The sequence below is a fragment of the Dasypus novemcinctus genome, chromosome 20, assembly GCF_030445035.2.
Source record: "Dasypus novemcinctus isolate mDasNov1 chromosome 20, mDasNov1.1.hap2, whole genome shotgun sequence".
Classification (NCBI taxonomy): domain Eukaryota; kingdom Metazoa; phylum Chordata; class Mammalia; order Cingulata; family Dasypodidae; genus Dasypus; species Dasypus novemcinctus.
In genome coordinates this window covers 20,917,540-20,931,674 of record NC_080692.1, presented here as the reverse complement: position 1 = coordinate 20,931,674, position 14,135 = coordinate 20,917,540, and the positions used below count along the sequence as shown (strand labels likewise).

Genomic DNA, 14,135 nt, shown 5'->3' with positions numbered 1-14,135 from the left:
TGTGTATACTGGCTTATTATTTTTTAGTTTCTGTGCATTGTGGTCGAGAGTTTGAAAGGCACTTGCTGCAAAGTACATTTGCCAGGTATTATTTCTTGTAATTCACACAACCACCCTGGTAGGTTGTATAATTATCCCAGTTTTGGTGAAGAGGAAGAAGGTTCAGCAAGATCAATATGGTAGAACGGGGTGGAGGCGGCCTCAACTGGAATGGTTTGTTCCAAAACCCCAGGTCCTTTCTATTGCTGTCATAGTTCCTAGAGCTTTAGCCTGGGTGTGAGGGTCCAGGATCCTGGATCTACTGCTGCGTCCCCAGCACAGTGCTGGCTCATGCTTCTCTGCTTCCTTAGTGTAAATCTTAGAAGAATCCCACCCTGCCTGGCCTCTTTGGAGTACTTTCCATCCTTAATCTAGTTTTGCTTTTTTGGGGAGCACTTTTTCAAAACATCCAAAGTATTATTTATGAAATCCTACAGGTGCTGTATATACTTTTAGGTTTAAGTCTATAAGCTCAGGCTGATCTACCCTTGGTGTTTCAGGAGTTGAAGTTGTAAAAATAAAGGTTATCTACCTTACTTGGGAATGTTGGACCTGAAGCTGGTTTTACCTTCTGTGTCTGAACACAGTAGAAGGTTGGAGAGGAAAGGCCTTATTTATCGAGTTGGGGGATGCCAAGTTTTATCTTAGAGGAGGGATCTGACAGCCAGCTATGGTAAGAACAAGAAACAGCAGGTCAGAGCAGCAAACAGAAGGCAGTCTAGCCAAGTCGTGGGGACTGCAGATACTGAGGCTGAGCTCTTACTAGTTCCTGCTTCCAGTGGTGTCCACTGAAAGGCCCTGGGTCACACTGTACTGTACTGGCGCTTTGTATACATGATCCCATTTGGAGAGGGGTCGCATGCTACCTTACCCTATTCCACTCACCCACGCTTCTTACTAGGTTTTAAGAGGTGGAAAAACCAGATGCAATTTTCAAAATGTATACTTCTAAATACTAGTCTTGAATTATGTGTCGTTTCACTGATTTTTTTTCTTTCAGCTTTTTGACAAACTGCCCATCAAATAGCTCAGGTCAAAACTGATGAGGGTCACCTTGCTTCTCTTACCAAGTGTCCTAACTTGACTCAGTACTCTGAAATCATGCTCTGACCTGGAACTTCACAGTGCCTTAGTTGTATCACTTCATCACTTGGGCTCCTTGTTCCTATCCTTCCTGTGTCAGGGGCTGCTTTTGTTTTTAGTGTATATGCTCGTCAAGAGCCAAGTTAACTTATCACTCCCCCTCCTGTACCACTTGAAAAATGGACCCAGCAGAGGAAGCAAAATAAATGAACATTCTGATGAGTCTATGTGGACAGACCTTGTTTGTGTGTAATGGGGGAAGGGAGGAGTCAAGTGCATTGAAACTGGTAGAGCAAGGTGGGTGGGGCCTCGCAGGGTTTAATGAAATCCCCATGGGACTCTGGTCTTCCACTTGTGTGGAAGAAAGCCCCTGCAAGGGTCTTAAGCAGTTAGAGGGGCATGACTTGCAGTGCAGAGTGAACTGCAGGTGGGGCAGGAGGAAATGCAAGCCAGGAATCTTTGGCACTTCAGGTGATACAGGGAGTAGCATTGGGGCGAGCCCTATTTAAATTTTCCCAGGACCCCTTGCAAATCTGCAATAAGAGTTTCTTTATCCAAGCAAGATTCTCTCCACATGGGAAGATCTATGATCTGATAAGATCATACCAAGGAGGGTGATCCGATAAGAGATATGAACTTGAGCATGGCCCTTGAGTGTGGACAGAGCAGGTATGTGGTAGGATTATCTACTTTTTACAAGGTACAGAGATTGAGCCCGGAACCTTGTACATGTGAGGTGTGCACTCAAAACACTGAGCTACACTGGTAAGATTTTTAACCTGAAAGGATTTTAGCTATTTTAACAAACTTTCTCACAAGACAGTTTTAGCGTTACATAAACCAAAGCTTTAGTGTTTTACATTAAGTGCAGCTGTTTTAAATTCTTGAAATCCTACCAATGTACTTAGAGCTGGGACCTTCAAAGAGTTCTTATCCATCTCCCTATTTTGCAGATGAGGCTAGGATGAGCCAGAGGTCACAAGAACCTCGTGCAGAGCCTGGATTAGTTCAGAGATGTCACCTTTCAGGCAGGGCTTTTTCCATTTGTCACCTGAGTCTTGATTTCCTCACCTGTAAAATGGGGTCACAAGGCCCACCAGGCTCTCGGTGAGTGCTAGGCTCACATCCTATGCTTTCTTTACTGGCCAAACTGTCAAAGTAGAATTCAGTCTTGAAATACCCAGTGGACCCAGCTTGAAGCCCAAGTACAGGACTGTGGTGTGAACCACCAAGAGACCACTGGTGCCACGGAGGCCGGAACGCCCACATTTTAGCCCCGGCTCCAGTAACAGCCATGCTGTGACTCGGTGGAACTCTCCACCCAATAATTAATCTCTCTCAATGAGTAAGTATGGAGAAATTGCTTCTGGAAGGAACTACAGCCATGTGGGTAGGAAGACGGTGCCTATTGCTGGGGGAAAGGGCAGGACAGCCCACAGAAGGGCACTACAGGCTCGGGCCTGTAGCCCAGACCAGCTGGAGGCACAGCAGGGTGATGGACTTGTGCCCCTTGGCTTCTCCCAGGTCTGTGGGAGCCAAGGGTCAGAGCACAGATAGGAAAACGTAACACACCTTTAACACACACTGATTGTGTAAAAGGTGCCTGGTGGGCGTGTTAGTGGTAATAGGGATTTTATGTTGCTGAGAAACCAAGAAGCCCACAAACGTGCTAGTTAGGCAGCAGCAAACACAACTTCAAAACACAAGGCATGTCCCCAGCCTTTGGATGCTTAGACTTTCTAAGTATTAATGGAAGACCAACCAAAGCTACTAGAAAACACCAGGCTGTTGTGGGGAAGGAGAGCTGGGAAGGCAGGACAGGCCTAGGCACAGGGCAGCTCCCGCCCACCAGGGACCCTGTGGCTGCCATAGCAGCCTTTGCTGGTCTGCTCAAGGACGGTCACTGCCTTAATTTGGCTTCCTGCCCTCTGCATACCCACCCAGGCCTGCTGCCAGAGGCTAAACAGAGGGGCGCCTGACGTCCAAGTTGGACTGTTTCCACTTTATTGCTCAAGCATGGAACTTGAGAAGAACCTGGACCTTCAGCAACGTGCAGAGAAGAGGCTGGGGGTGGGGTGGAGAGCCTAGCCAAGAAAGGAAACTGACAGGAGGGGACACAGGGGCGGTCACCATGTCACCAGAAGACATCACGGGCCACGCCATCTGGAGTGAGGAAGGGGACGGGAGAAGCTGCGGACACAGCAGTCTTTCCCACGCCCCACGCACGTGCACGGAGGTTGCGTGCCTGCTCAGGGGCCAGGAGGGCCGAGGAGGCGGCCGCCTGGGGGTTCTCCCGTTCCACCCTGGTCTCTTGGCAGACCCCATCCCTTCCACTCACCCCCCCTCACCCCTTCCACCATTTGAGAAAGGGACCTAGCAAACAAAAAATATCAACTTTTTAAACACTTTTTAGGAAGCAAAATAAACATTCTGAGAAGGTGTGGGTGGACATGTTTATATGCAACAGGGGAAAGGGAGAGAGGGGAACGGGGAGGGGGACGATGATGACACACCTGGAAATGATCCCCACCTCCATCTCCCCAGCCTACTCCCCCCCCCCAAGCCACCAGTCAACCAGATAGAAAAATAAAGGTCTAATTCACTCAAAATTCTTCAGTTTTTACAAAACTAAGGGGGAGAGGAGGGCAGGGAGGGAGCTGGGGAGGCAGGTGGCCGCAAAGGCGGCCGGGGAGGATTATGCTTCCGTCTCCACCTGGGGCTGGCACCCTGCCACAGCCTTCTGCTTATCCTTCATCTCCAAGTCCGCACGACCATCTCCTGCATTGACGCCTGCCTTGGCCTGCAGAAAAGGAGGAAGGGCCTGAGTTCCAGCTCTCGCCAGGCCCAGGCCCTCTGATGGCAAAGGTGACTTTTGCTTCGTGTCCCTGCTCTTTGCCTACTGGTGCCCAACGGACCTGCTGGCACGCCACCAGCAAGGGAGGTTTGTCCTCACAGACGCTCCTCCCTGAGGTACAGAAACAGCTTTTAATTTCCATCAAAATTATATAGATACAGACATTCCCCTTCTAAGTTCATCCTAAAGATACACCTGTATGTGCAGGCCATTCATTGCAATATGGTTGAGAACCATGCTCAGCTACCAGCCACTGCCCTGGGTGCTACCGAGCTCTTGAAATAAGGCTAGTTCAAGTTAATGTGCTTTAAGTGTCAAATACACATTGGAGCTGGACGATTTCATTTAGGAAAAGAAAAAAATCACCCAGTTTGTTCTGTGACAGAAGCTCTAGGAAACTAAGATACCCATTTACAAAACCCCCCAAAACACAAGGATCTTTATCTGGCTCCTTTCAAAGGCTCTAAGCAGAGGAGAGAAGCCAAGTTGGAGAATATACCTGGAGGGACCAACTCCCAACCCTTAGAGCTTCTCGGTGGGTTTTCAGTCCTGCTGTAGCAGAAAGATGGCCCTTCCTGGCAGGGGCTATGACTGCGGGAACACAAGCGGTTGCTCCAGGAAACGGCAACTTCTGGATGGCAGGACTGGCACTGACACCAGGAGCCTACGCCAGCAGGGTGGCCACAAGGAGGGGCCGCCTCTTTCCGTACCCGCCCCGACTGCTCCCCGGCAACCCTCACCTTGCTTTCTTCCTCGGCTAGCCTCTCAAACATGTTGGCATAGAGCTTCTTCTCCCTTGCTAGCTGCTTGCGGATCCGCTGCTGGCAGATGACCAGCTGGGCCTTGGCGGCCTTGTTGCTAGGGTAGAGCTGCAGGACCTTCTGGAAGTCAGCCCGTGCCAGGTCGAAGTCATTCACAGCCAGGTGGGCCTCCCCCCGGCGGAAGAGGCCCTTCTCATTGTTCCCGTCCAGTTCCAGGGCCTGGCCATGCAGAGGAAGCAACAATGGAGCAAGACTCTGGCCCTGCGGCTCACCTGGCTGACCACAAACGGCTGCCCCGCAGAGAACTTGTCTTGGGGTAGTAAGTAGAAAGGACCAAGATCTAGGAAAGAACCCCACTTGGTCCAAGGGACAACAAGCAGTCTCTTTAGGGGAAGACAGCATGCTTTTGGATAAAAGGAGAGACCTGACAACATTTCCACTCTTTTTCATCCAGGGTCTCCCACTTCTGCACCAAACGCCCCCCACCACTCAAGCCTGGGCTTCTGCTCACCACACCCACTATGCCTGGGCCCTTAGCCTCTGAGCTCCCACCCTCGGTTCTGGCCTTCTCACCAAGGGTATATTTCGCACACGTAGGTGGCACACCCAACCTGCCTGTGAATGGTGCCTTGTGCGCTGGGAAGGAGCCTCCTCACCTTGTTGCAGTTTTCGATGGCAGCTGAGAAGGCCTGTAGTTTCAGATAGCACATGGCCAGGTTGAGGTGGGAGGCCAGGCGCAGGGCCTGTGCTTTCTGTACTTCCTCAGTGGAGAAACTTGACTCGTACTCCAGCCAGGACACGATCTTCTTGTACTGCAGCACAGCCTGCTTGTACTTGCCTTCCTACAATGAGGGTAGGCTCGGGTACAGGGTTGCCTCACTCAAATGCAAGACCGGTGGGCTCAGATCTACAAGGTGAAGGCTGCAGGTGCCAACCCGCCTACTCCTTGGCAGGTCACCACAGCCAGCTGCTCACCTTGAAGTATACCGTGCCCCGCTCTTTCACGATGGCGCTCTGCTCCAGCTTCTCCTCTGAACTCATCTCCCAGGACTCCTTGGCCTGCCACGTTCCAGGAGAGAAACAAAGCTGTCAGCTTCCCTGGGGGATCAGCCTCAGGGTGGGACCCGACTCTAGGAGAGGGACGCCCCCCAACATGCTCACCTTCTCAAAACTCTTCAGGTGTACTTTGTATTTCAGCTCGGCCTCCGGTGGGATCTGGAATTTCTCTTTCCCAAGGCTGCCAAAAGCATAGCTGTGGGGGTGGGGTGGGAGACTCAGGTCATTTCAGCAGCCCTTACCTGCTCCAGGCTCAAAGGCTTCCTGCCTACTTCCTGGAAAGTATTTCCCTGTCCTTTGAGATTCGGTCCAAGGGTTTCCTGTTTGGCAAATGCTTCCCTGATCTCTTCCAACAATCTGGTGGTCCCTCAGCAGCTTACACATCCTTCTATTAACTTGTATGATTGCTAATTTAAATGCTACCCCACTGGAAGGCAGGAACAGTGTTCCATTAGTCTCTGACCCTCTGGGGTTTTCAGCACTGTGCCTGGCACATGCTAGGTGTGTTTCAGTAAGTAGGTGGCTGACTACTAAAAGAATTAATGGGAAATGAAAATCTTGATGTTGGTAGAGGAGGGTCTGTAGCAGCTAGGACTGATCTGAGACGTCAAGGACTGTGGCCACACTTCCGAACGTGATGCCAAGATCCTAACGGTGTGTTACTCATATGCCAGGTCCCTGGGATCTGGCCGTCGATCAGGCTGCGAGGGCAGTGAGCACAGGGGGGAAAGGATACTAATGGCCAAACAGCTCAACAAGCCGGGTGGGGCCCTAGGTGTGCCTGCCCCTTACCTGGGCTTGAGGTAGACAGTGGAATGTTCTCCTTTCTCCATGCGCTGAATGGCTTTCTCCAGCCCAAAAGGCAGATCCAGGCTCTCGCCTTCGCCGATCTCAAAGCAGAGCTCCCGCTGGTCAAAGAGCTGGTCCTTGCAGTACCCTTCCAGTGTGACTGGCGTGGAGGAGAGGCCATGTAGGAGAGGGCATGAGAGGGCAGGGGACCAAGCAAGGATGCCACCGCCCCCTGCGTCAACCCACTGCTTCCTGCCCAAAGATGCCCCCTTTTCTACTTAGGCCTGGAGGAATTTAAAGACTTTAGCCCAACTCAGGATTACACGCTCAAAGAAAGGAAGTGACTTGCCCAAAGCCACTCGGAGCCTAAGTGTCAGAATGAGAACTGAAAACCTAAACTCTTGACTCTTGTCTACAACCCCAGACTGTACTGCCTCACCCTCCACGATAGCCCCCTCGTTGGGCCTGGCATAGCCTTCACCCCGGGTCCTTATTCTGCGGATGATCCCACCATCTTCGTCTTCCGTCAAGTCTTCTCCCTTGAACTCAAACAATTCCACCTGTGGGACGAGACGTGAAAGGACACAGCTCCTTTCTGCACCGAGATCTCAACAGTGAGGTTCACCCTCATCCGGAAGAGTCCAAGAGAATGCCAGACCAGAGATGCAAGCACAGCCACGTTTGCTAAGGTCTTGAGAGCTGCCCTGGTCTCACTTCGGTAGAGGTAGGCAGGCCACATGGACTCCAGCTAGCCTCAGGACAGCCATCTATTTGCTACCTGCTCCACACAGCAGGGACCTGTTCCAGCCAACCCTGATTCAGTTCCAGGAGCTCTCAGTCATCCCTGGAACATTCTCCAAGTTATCTGCTGACTGACTCGATTACCTGTAGACCGAACAGTGGCATCTCCTCCCTGAAGTCTTTCTTCTCCCCCTCAAGCCACAGGGGAGGCACCTTTCCCTCCTCTGATCTCTAGAGCGCCAGCGTTCCGTGGTGGGATTTATGACTGAATATAGATTCTGACCTCCTGACTCCTTTCAGTTGAAGGTGCAACCCATCTTCCCCAGGCACTGCTCTAGAGAGAAAGATGCCTTAGCCCCTTACCTGGATTTGAGTCTGAAGCGGGCCCCCCTTCCTACCTGAAGCCTTCATCACTGGCCACTTGTTGGCAGTAGCAGGCTATGTGCCCAGCAGAACCAGCTGCCCTCTCCATTTCCCTTCCTCCCCTAAGGCCAGGTCCTCAATCTTGGCTACATTGTCTCCAAAAGACAGGAAGGGCTGGAGGGCAGCCAGGCACTGGGCTGAGGTAAGGCCTGGCTCTCAGCCTTTCCTCTCTGGGGCCGGCCACTCACCTCAAACACAAGCGTGGCATGGGGGGGGATCTTTGGAGGGCTGCCCGAAGAACCATAGGCATATTCTGGTTTGCAGGTGATGCGGCACACCTCTCCCAACTTCATGGTTGCCACGGCGATGTCCCAAGCCTTGATGACCTCCCCTGCAGACAAAGAGGGCAGAGAGGCCGTCCTGTACTTGGGGTCTGACTCTGGGGCTCCAATAGTGCTCCCAGAGAGTCTTACTGTAGCACCCAACAATAAGATGGACACCCTTTAGAAACGGAACCATCCGGGAGAAAAGCCTGGCAACACAAGTGCTGTGAGGCTTCACAAGTCTAAAAGATCACTCGGCCCTGGGACAGAGGAGCTCCAGAAACAAAGCAGTCCACTCCTGAAGAAGTGAAGTGACTGGAGGTGATGGGTGAAGAGAATCAATAGTCATAAGACAGTGGAGCAAAGAGGAATCACAGAAGAAGGGGGAGGATATTCTCCTGGAACTGTGATAACTTGCTCCTCACTTAGTTCTGAGAGTAAGGTTTCTGTTGTACCTTAGAAGCCCCTGGAAGCCTAGCCTACCAGCCCACCCACCATGCCTACCTTTTCCCAGGTCAAAGGAGAATTTGTCCTTGCGGTCCAGGCTCGAGTCAAACTTGGTGCCATCTAACAGCCAGCCAGTGTAGTGGACCAAGACCCGGTCCCCAATCATGGGTGTCTCTGTGCCTGTGCCCTCTCGCTTGATGACCTGGGAAGAAGGGGAAGAAAGTCAACAGCCCAGGGATGGGGCAAAAAGTGGCACCTAGGGGAGCAGGTGGAGCTTAGTGGTTGAGTACCTGCTTGCTTTGCATGCATGAGGTCCTGGGTTCAATGCCCGGTACCCCCCCCCAAAAGGGGGGGGGTAGAGAAAGTGGCATGTAAACGGCCAGCTTGTCCCTGAAGGGAACATATGGGGACCCTTCTGCCTCCATCAGCTCCTGCCTACTTGCCCACTTGTAAGCAGATTCAAAGGACCAATCCTCAAAAGATTCTGATACCAGTAGCTTGGTGAGGAGCCAAGCAACCTCACAGCTGGAGAAGGGGCTTGACCTCTCCCGGGTCTCTAGCTTTGCCCTGAATCTGAGCGGTTGGAGGCCAGGAGGCAACAAAACACCGAATGGAGAGGGGGCATGACCCCCGTGTGAGGATTTCGCCGTCCTGGGCGCTCCGCAGAGCCTCCTCGGGAGCGTGCCGGGTTGTCCCGCCGCAGGTCAGGGTGCCCTGCCCCCAGAGTCCCGGACCCCACCCCCGCCACCCCTAGGGCGGTTTGCAGCCAGGCGGTTACCGAGCGGCAGGCGCCAAAGCAAAGCACCCCCTCCTCCCGGCCCCACGTCTCAAAGCCCCAAATCCCCAAATCCCGAGGAGGGGAGTGGGGGGAGCGTGGGGAGCAGGGAGGGGAAAGAGGTGGGTGGGGCGGAGGTGTGTGTGGGGAACTACAGCTCCCGGCAGGCACCGCGCCGGCGCGTCCCCGCGGCTGGGGGAAAGCATGGCTGAGCGGGTGACCTAGAAGGCTCCCCGGCTCTGGAAAGGGGGAACGAGAAGGCACCGGGTCCCGCCGAGGTCTTCTGGGCCAGGAAAGTACTCTCACCGCCGCCCTGCGTCCTAGCTAATGTTTACCTGCCAGGGCCAGGCAAGCTCCCGCCCCATCACCGCGAAGGTGGCCCGGGGACTTCTCGGCTGCGGCTGGCCCAGGAGCCGGCTGCCTGGCCCCGGCCGCGGGCTCGGGGAGAGGGGCGGGCCGCGGGGCACGGCGCCCAGGCCCCCCAGCCGCGGCCCCCGTGCGGCCCGCGTGCTCCCCGCCCCTTCCCGCCCCTGCCCCGCGCACGCCGGGGTTGGCGCGGCAGCCTCGGCCCAGGTCCCGCGCACCTAGGCTACCCGCCTTCGCCGCGGCCCGCGCCCCTCCCCGGTCCCCCACACCGCAGCCGCGGCCAGGAGGGCGGGAGGCGGCCATCCCCGACCCTCCCGGGGCCCGCGGCGCCCCGGCTCGGCAGGAACGCGAGGCTGCGCTGGGCGCTCGCCGGCGGCCCTCGGGGGGCGCCGGGGCCCCCGGCCTCACCTTCAGCACGCCCTCGTCGCGCTTCGGGCTGATGTCCACCCCCTCCGGGGTCAGCGGCGCCGCCTGCGCCCCGCTCTCGGCCGCCTTCATCTCCTCCGCGGTCATCGCCGCCGGGGCGCCGTTTAGCTCGGGGGCCGGGCCCTGGCGCGCGCCTCGCTCGGCCGCCGGGCCGCCTGCACGGGGGGCGGCGGGAGGGCGCCGGCGCGGCGGTCGCCGAGCTGCGAAGCCGCCGGACGCTCGAGCACCTCGGGCTGCCCGCGCGCTCGCAGCACGCCGCGGGGTCCGGCGCGGGAGCGGCGGGAGGAGGGTGAAGAGTGGCCGCGGGCGCGATTGGTCCCTCCCTGCAGCCGGAGGGAGGGGCTGGGAGGAGCTGGAGCGCGCTGGAGGCGCCGAGGGGGCGGGAACGGAGAACTTTCTAGAGAGCGCGCCAGCTAGGTAGATTCGGGCTCTGGGTGCTGAGAGCGCGTTTATGGTATTTTTTTTTTTTTTTCCCGTTTCTGGTGGCTTCCTTGGCTGGCTGCCTGGTGCCCCCTCCGCCGCCCCATGCCTGGGACCCTCGAACTCGGGGCACCCCGCCCCTCGGCGGTCTCCCCGGGCCCTCCCCCGGCCGCCTGCTGGTCTAAACGGCTTCCTCCAGATCCTCCTCTATCCTTCCACGCCACCCCAAAGCCGAGCCGGTCCCCCACCCTATATATCGTGGCGGGGGCGAGATGTGTTCAGAGCGCGCCGCCGAACGTGAGCCGGCGAGTCGGGGTCCCCGGCGAATCGGGGTTCCCGCCGGCGGTGAACAGACCGCGTGGCTTCCCCACCTGTACGCTGCGCTTCTACTTTCCAAGTTGGGGAGAAGGAAAGGGAGTTCGGGCAGGGGGAGAGTGAAGTAAATCGCGGTCACCCCAGGGCGCAAAACGAGGGGCAGGCAACCAGGGTTTCCCGGTGGCGGGGAGGCGCGCCTGTCGCCAGGTGTGTCTTCTTCAGCTCTTTGAGAGGCTGTGACTGCCCGCTCCCCCCCTGGGCTGAGGACTTTTACCTGGGGCACCTATTGAAGGAGGCTTCCTCGACTGTAAGGAAATGGCTGTCTTGGTTAATGCTTAAAAACTCACTTGAAAAACCTTTCCATTTTACTAAAGGTCCATGAGAAGGGGACATTTTTTTTTTTTCTTAAATGCTTGGTTCCCAAGTGGAGTGGAGTGCCGATCCTTCCTCTGGTGACTTTGGAGAATATCGTTACCTGAACCGTGATAGCCTGTGATAAAACGATACTGCTAGAAAGGGCCCTGGTTTTGCCCAACCCTCGCCTCAGTTTACTATAGTGCCTGATGAGTAATGGGTATCAATAAATATTTATTGACTGCATGACTCTTTATTCTGAGAATAATAAACTTTTTCTTTTGAGTTCTCACTGTATGCTTGGCACTGTGCTGCTATACACAGAATATTCCATTTAAGTAGGTGATTAAAACAGCTGTCTCAGGTGAAAGTTCAATAGAATAGCATAATTTGATAATTCATTGTAGTCCTTTTTTTTTTTTTTTTTTTTAAAATTTTTTTATTTTTTATTGAATTTGTAATAATATTACATTAAAAATATATATGTGAGGTCCCATTCAACCCCACCCCCCCACCCCCCCTCTCCCCCCCCCAACAACACTCGTTCCCATCATCATGACACATCCATTGGATTTGGTAAGTACATCTTTGGGCACCTCTGCACCTCATATACATTTCATTGTAGTCCTTTTTGATGTAACTAGACTGGAAGGGGTTGTAGGAGAAATAAAATCGTTTTCTCCAGCAATTCACACACTAAGTGAGTTTAGCTGCAGTGAAGAAATTTCTCACTAGACATAGGAGATACTCTCAGAAGATAAGGGAGTTGACCCAGTGGGGGGCTAAGGCTATGCCTTTTTTCACTTTTCTTTTTCACTCTTCTCGTAGGGTAAGGAGTAACAATGCCCAGGCTCTCCAAAACCCGGGGAGACCAGGACAGTGGTTGAACCTGCTGGTTCTGTGTGAGGTAGATTCTTTTTATCCAAAAGCCATTAGGTATTAACTGGCAGAACAAGCTGAGGTAGAAAGAAAAGCCATTCACCTTTCAGGTAATGTTTCTCGGCATCTTTTCCTTCCTTGCCAGCAGACTGCCCTGCTCTGACTCCTTCAGGTCGGTTCAGCACACTTCCATTGAGCCCTTACACCAGGGCACGGGGAAAGCATATGCGCTCCTTGAGTGTAAGGAAAGAGCTGGGGCGCCCGCTTATCAGCTGCTTGATTTGGGGCAGGTTACTTAATCTTTGAGTCTCAATTTCTCATTGGTAAAATGGGGATGGTACCGTCTAGGTGGTTGTGATAGTTCCGAAAGAGGAAATGGATGCCGGGGTATCCAGCACAGGGCCTGCCTTTGCGTGGTGGTTAATAAATTATGGCATTTTAAGGTGGTGACTAGGACACATAACCCCGGAAGTGAAGGAGGACGGATGGGAAGAAAAGGAGAATGGAGCGAGGGAAAGGTTTCCAGCAACAAAGCTGTGTGTCCTCTTGGAATGAATGAGGGAGCTGGGAGATGAGTGGACCCCTTCTTCGTCCCCCCGCCCCCGCAGGATTTGCATTCTTGAATCTCAGAACAGGACCTCATTGTTCAGAGATTTTTTTTTGGGGGGGGGGGAACGGTTACATTGTGTTTTTCCAATTGTAAAACTTAACATACTTGTAGAAAATGCGTAGTTTGTCTCACTCGTTCCTCTTCCTCACTCCTTTCCAGCCCGTTTAACTGAGTATTCCCATTAAACCCTCTGACAAGATGTTTAACAATGCAGATCCTTTCACTGGTATCACTCAGTCGTTCAAAATCCTTCCAGAAAAGAGAGCACTTTTTCAATCATCCACCTTACTGGGTAGATGACTTATTGGCAATGCTGGGGTTAGAAGCTTTATTGCCAAAATGAAGCTGAGCTCACCCGGTTCATCTCCCTAACTCTAGGCCAGTCCTTTAGACTTTTTTTTTTGGGCGGGGAGAGGGGTGGTACATGGGAATTGAACCCTGGAGGAAGCAGGTGCTCAACCACTGAGCAACATCTGCTCCCCTAGACTTTTCCTTTTTTTAAGGGATTTCTCTCCTGCCTCTTCCCACTGCCCCCCCACCCCCCCACATGGCTCCCTCATCTGTCTGCTTGCTGTGTCTGCTCTGGCTCCTCTTTAGGAGGCATGGGGAACTGAACCCAGGACCTCCCATGTGGGAGGCGGGTGACCAATTGCTTGAGCCAAATCTGTCGCCTGCTCTTTGTGTCTGCTTGTTGCATCAGCTCTTCTTTAGGAGGCACTGGGAACTGAGCGCAGGACCTCCTATGTGGGAGGCAGGTGCTCAACTGCTGAGCAACATTCACTCTGCTTGTTTTTGCTTGTTGTCTGTTTGTTGTCTTGCTTGTTGTTTTTTGCTCATTGCTTGTTGTTTGTCTTCTTTAGGAGGCACTGGGAACTGAACCTGGGACCTCCTATGTGGGAGGCAGGCACTCAACTGCTCGAGCCACTTCTACTCCCCCACTACACGGTTTATAAAACATATATATATAAAATATATATATTTTAGTCAGTGCAGTTCCATTTTCAAACAACTGAAAAATACTAGACCTCTATGTGGAAGACTATAGTATAAAGGTTAAGATCACAGGTTCTGGATTGGGTTTACCTTTGTTCAAAATATCAGGTTCATCATTGAGCTCACTGTGAGACCTGGGGCAAGTTATCTCCATCCATGAAATGGGAAGTGTGATAGTACCTATCTCATAGGATTTCACTGAGGATTAAGTGAGTTATTACGTGTGAAGTACTTAAAGCAGTGCAGGGCACGTCGTAGTTGAGTGGTAATCCACGGGAGCCACATTTTATTTATTCAGCCTGTCGGTTGCTGGTGGGTGGAGTTGAAGACAGAGGACTCGAGGTCTCCAGCCTCAGGTGGAGGATTCCTGGGATAGACAGGGATTTGGTCCATTAATTCCAGGGCAGTGCTTCTCTCCTGTTGTTAAACCACATCCATTACTTTATTCTTTGACACTTGACTGTGAACTTGCCTAATATAATTCGTAGACAGCTTGTGTGCTGACACTGTTAAGACTTGGTCTTAACACCTCCTTGGGCCC

At 53.3% G+C, this 14,135-nt stretch overlaps 1 protein-coding gene across 1 annotated transcript; it reads right to left on the bottom strand.

Moving 5' to 3' along the window:
• Window positions 1-3,561: 3,561 nt before the first annotated feature.
• FKBP4 (FKBP prolyl isomerase 4) lies at window positions 3,562-10,233 on the bottom strand. The gene is made up of 10 exons (XM_004456194.5): window positions 10,006-10,233; window positions 8,514-8,658; window positions 7,935-8,077; window positions 7,022-7,142; window positions 6,586-6,742; window positions 5,899-5,989; window positions 5,713-5,796; window positions 5,394-5,579; window positions 4,717-4,956; window positions 3,562-3,922 (listed from the first exon to the last, which is right to left on the bottom strand). Exons 1-10 carry the CDS (start codon window positions 10,108-10,110, stop codon window positions 3,818-3,820), a joined length of 1,377 nt encoding a protein of 458 aa, XP_004456251.2. The 5' UTR covers window positions 10,111-10,233; the 3' UTR covers window positions 3,562-3,817.
• Window positions 10,234-14,135: the final 3,902 nt, after the last annotated feature.